General features: G+C 49.0%; 1 protein-coding gene across 1 annotated transcript in view; it reads left to right on the top strand.

Annotated features, from left to right (window-relative positions):
• Positions 1-213: 213 nt before the first annotated feature.
• LOC308170564 (DENN domain-containing protein 2A) overlaps positions 214-3506 on the top strand; it is a gene marked incomplete at both ends in the record, with an annotated part of 17098 nt that continues 13805 nt past the window's right edge. Inside the window, 2 exons of the mRNA XM_080545365.1 lie at positions 214-299; positions 1572-2648. Coding sequence (XP_080401491.1) covers positions 214-299; positions 1572-2648 — 1163 coding nt within the window. The remainder of the gene's footprint in view (positions 300-1571; positions 2649-3506) is intronic.

The following is a 3506-nucleotide window of genomic DNA, read 5'->3' as shown; positions in this document are numbered from 1 at the left end:
TTTTTCTGCAGTTTGGGTTGGAGGGGAGTTTCACTAGCAATCTGATTCACAGAGTCTGGGTCTTGATCGGGTCGTGTGGGTCTGACCCTGACCCATATATGTCTGTCTGTCTGCCTGCCTGTCTGTCTGTCTGTCTGTCTGTCTGTTTCAATTAAATCATGTCTGAATGTCTTTGTGTCTGTCTGTCTGACTCTGTCTCTCTGTCTGTCTAGGATGCCGGCTGCTAGCACCATGACTGGTGGGCGGGCCCTGCTGCTCTGTACGAACACTGACAACTGTATCTACCAATCAGTCAACGGGTATGTGTTTAAAAAATGCCTTGTCTGCATGACTCCTTTTATCAATGTTTTACTGCCCAATATACAGTACTTACATTCAAGCCAGCATTATTCCAGCTGTCTAGAAGAGCTATGTCCTTCAGACAGAGCCAGGCTTTTCATCCTTCATCTCCTTCCTCCTTCTAACCCACTTGCACCCATTCCCCCTGTCCCTTCCTCATCCTCTTTTAGCTCAGCTGGTCAGAGATGCTTTTGTACCCCCTCCTCCCCCTCCTCTTTCCACACGCAGCCACCCCCCCCCCCCCCCCCCTGGGGTGAGATGCAGCCTTCCCATAGCTCCTGTTCCCTCTCCCTCCTAGCCCAGCTCTGTTAAACAGGCCTTTTTCCTCTTGCCAAGAAGAAGAGAACACTATTGATCCCCCCCCCCCCCCCCACTCCACCACTCTCTTTTTCTTGGCTTGGGGGTTTGACCTAGTTTTCCCTTCTGCTGCTCCATGCTACATAAAAACTACAGCCTCAACTGAGGAAAATAGAAAAAAAAGTAAATTAATAAAACCAAGACGATTTGCCCGATTTTTTTTGTCAGGCTTCCTTGTTTGGACATAGTTATAAATGGCAACACCTATCTTTGATATGCAAAAGCATCCCAGGGAAGTTGTAGTGGTCTTTTCTTTTCCTTTTAGGTTTTTCCTCAAGATTGCATGACTGTTCATTTTCACACGTACATCGATGTCATCGGAAGTGGCAATCAAGAGGCCATGTTTCCTCCATTTGTTTGAAACCAAATCTTTGTGATCAACTGGCCTTGAGCCAAGATGGAGTTGACTTGGTCAGCTTTTTAAAAAGGAAATATGCATGTCTTCTCCTTGGTCTAAGCGCCCCCCGCTCTCTCCTTCTGTGTACACTTACGTCCCACCTGAAATAGCTGTGCTTGTAAACTTTGACCCTAAAACCCAAAGTTCAAACAGTCATGACCCAGTAATCTTGCAGGACTAACTCATTGCTCAAACAGACACAGAAACTGAGTTTGTGCAGTTGTTGTCTTTTACAAGCTTTCCTACTATTTGGTTATACCATAAAAATCAAGAGCCATTTATAGATTATCTTAAGTGACTACTTTGCTTAGGCCTTTTCAAACAAGGTATGTCTGTGTGCTGTGTTGACAATAAATTCATAATTAACCTTGAATTCTGTGGTATTAAGTGTTGTTTTGTCTGGGATATTTTTGGAAGTGCAATCTCTGACTGGTGTTTGTGTGTGTGTGTGTGTGTGTGTGTGTGTGTGTGTGTACAGGCTCCAGTGCTGCGGCTTGAAGGTTGGGGAGGCTCCGTCCTCTGCGGCCCTCCAGCGGCCAGCCGTGTGTGGGGACGGGGACACCAACACCAAACGCCCCCTCTCCCCCCTGGTCAGCCAGGCGGGACACGTCGCCGACACCACCATGCTGGCTCACAAGAGAGCCACCCCTACAGCGGACCCCCGGACACCCGCCATGGAGAACGGACTGAGCGGAGGTGGCTGCAACAAGCTCAACTCTGGCAAGATCCCTGCAGGTCTGAAGACCACTGCCAGCATCCGGGACAAGATCTCCCAATGGGAGGGCAAGAAGAAGGAGCCCCTCACCTCAACCCCCACCACCTCCCCGGTTAGTGGCCCATGCCCACTGACCACTGGACAGAAGGAGGTAACATTAGAGACTGTGAGAAAGAAGGACACCAAGAACTCTGAGGTCCAGATGACAGACAGCAAGAGGTTCGTCAGCTGGGAGAGGCAGGACTCGGGGAAGGAAAATGCAGGAAAGCTGGGGGATTCAAGGCCTAAGTCTCCTGAAGGCCCCGCCACCACCACCATCACCACCACCAGGGACAGAGAGGTAATACTAGAGAGAGGGCCTCGTGCCAAACCCACAGAGACAACAGCACAGGACAAGAAATCAGTTCTGACTCATATTAAGAAACTGGAGCAGGCGATGAAGGAGGGTCCTACCAAACCTTCCTTGGTGTTACCGGGGAACTATTTCTGCCCCCCTTCAAAGGAGGAGCAGGAAGAAGCGGAGAGACGGGCCAATGAGCCTATCTTCGGGACATTGGATGTTACACGGCCCGCAGGGTCTCGGAGGAGGGGGAGAGAGGGAGATCCCGATAACGTGTACACTGAACCTGGTGTTCCCTCCATCAACCCCTTACCCAAACCACAACGCACCTTCCAGCACCACACCCCTCCCAGTACCCCAGCCTCAGGCCCCGGTGCTGGGAAGGGCAGACGGAACCTTCCCCCTTTACCCGCCATACCACCTCCGCCTCTACCCACCTGCCCCCCACCTGGAGTCTGTAGGAGACCCTGGGCAGAGAGACCCAGAGACGGCAACAACAGGTAAGAGACGGTGAGAGGGTGAATCTCCAAAGTATTTTCTCCATTCCTTACTTACCTTTCTCCCTTGAAAGGGGATCTGAGGTTCATCCCCAATTGAGAAAGAGGCAAGAAGAGAGGAAGAGAGGGAGCGGGGGAAAGACTTTTGAGATTCTACCCAGAGAAAGATACAGAGACAAAGAGGACAGGAGTAGAGACAGGAGGCACAGAACCACACACAGATGGTTGCCTGTTGCCACCCTCTGGCCATGGTAGAAGAGATGGATGTACAGTACAGTTCATTATGACCAAAGCTTCAATTTCAACCACTAACAAGCAACCATGGACTTCTACCTCAACCTCAACCCTGACCTTAACCGAAACCTCCAATTAGGAACAAATTGCTCATGTATTCACTCGTGTGGGCAGACGTTTGTCTGTTCATGCATGACCATGAAGTGGTTAGCTAGACATGACTGTCCAATCAAAAGCAACACATACTCACAGCACTTACAAGGTTGAAATCAATGCCAAAGTTGTAACCTACCCAGAACTGCCCATTTCCAGCCTGATAAAGTATTTGGACCCGATTCCAATAACACTTCATGTAGTAGTAAATCACTGGTGTGATGCTCATCCCAGCGTTCTAGAGAATGAGGTCATTGTTTGGAGAGCAGGAATGCTACACATGAACCAATCACAATCAATCATGTCAAAGCAAAGGGCAGGAAAGAACAACATGTAAAGTGCGCATTTTCTGTGGTTGAGTGGTTTTTAATATCAAAGGCTGATCTTTTGAGTATTGTTAGGACCCCATCAATAACATGGCATTACTTTAACCTTGCACAAAATAAGACCCTTATGTATTATGAATATACTGTT

The sequence above is a fragment of the Nansenia antarctica genome (assembly GCF_963989245.1).
Source record: "Nansenia antarctica genome assembly, chromosome: 14".
NCBI lineage: Eukaryota > Metazoa > Chordata > Actinopteri > Argentiniformes > Microstomatidae > Nansenia > Nansenia antarctica.
This window is presented reverse-complemented; position numbering and strand designations above follow the sequence as displayed.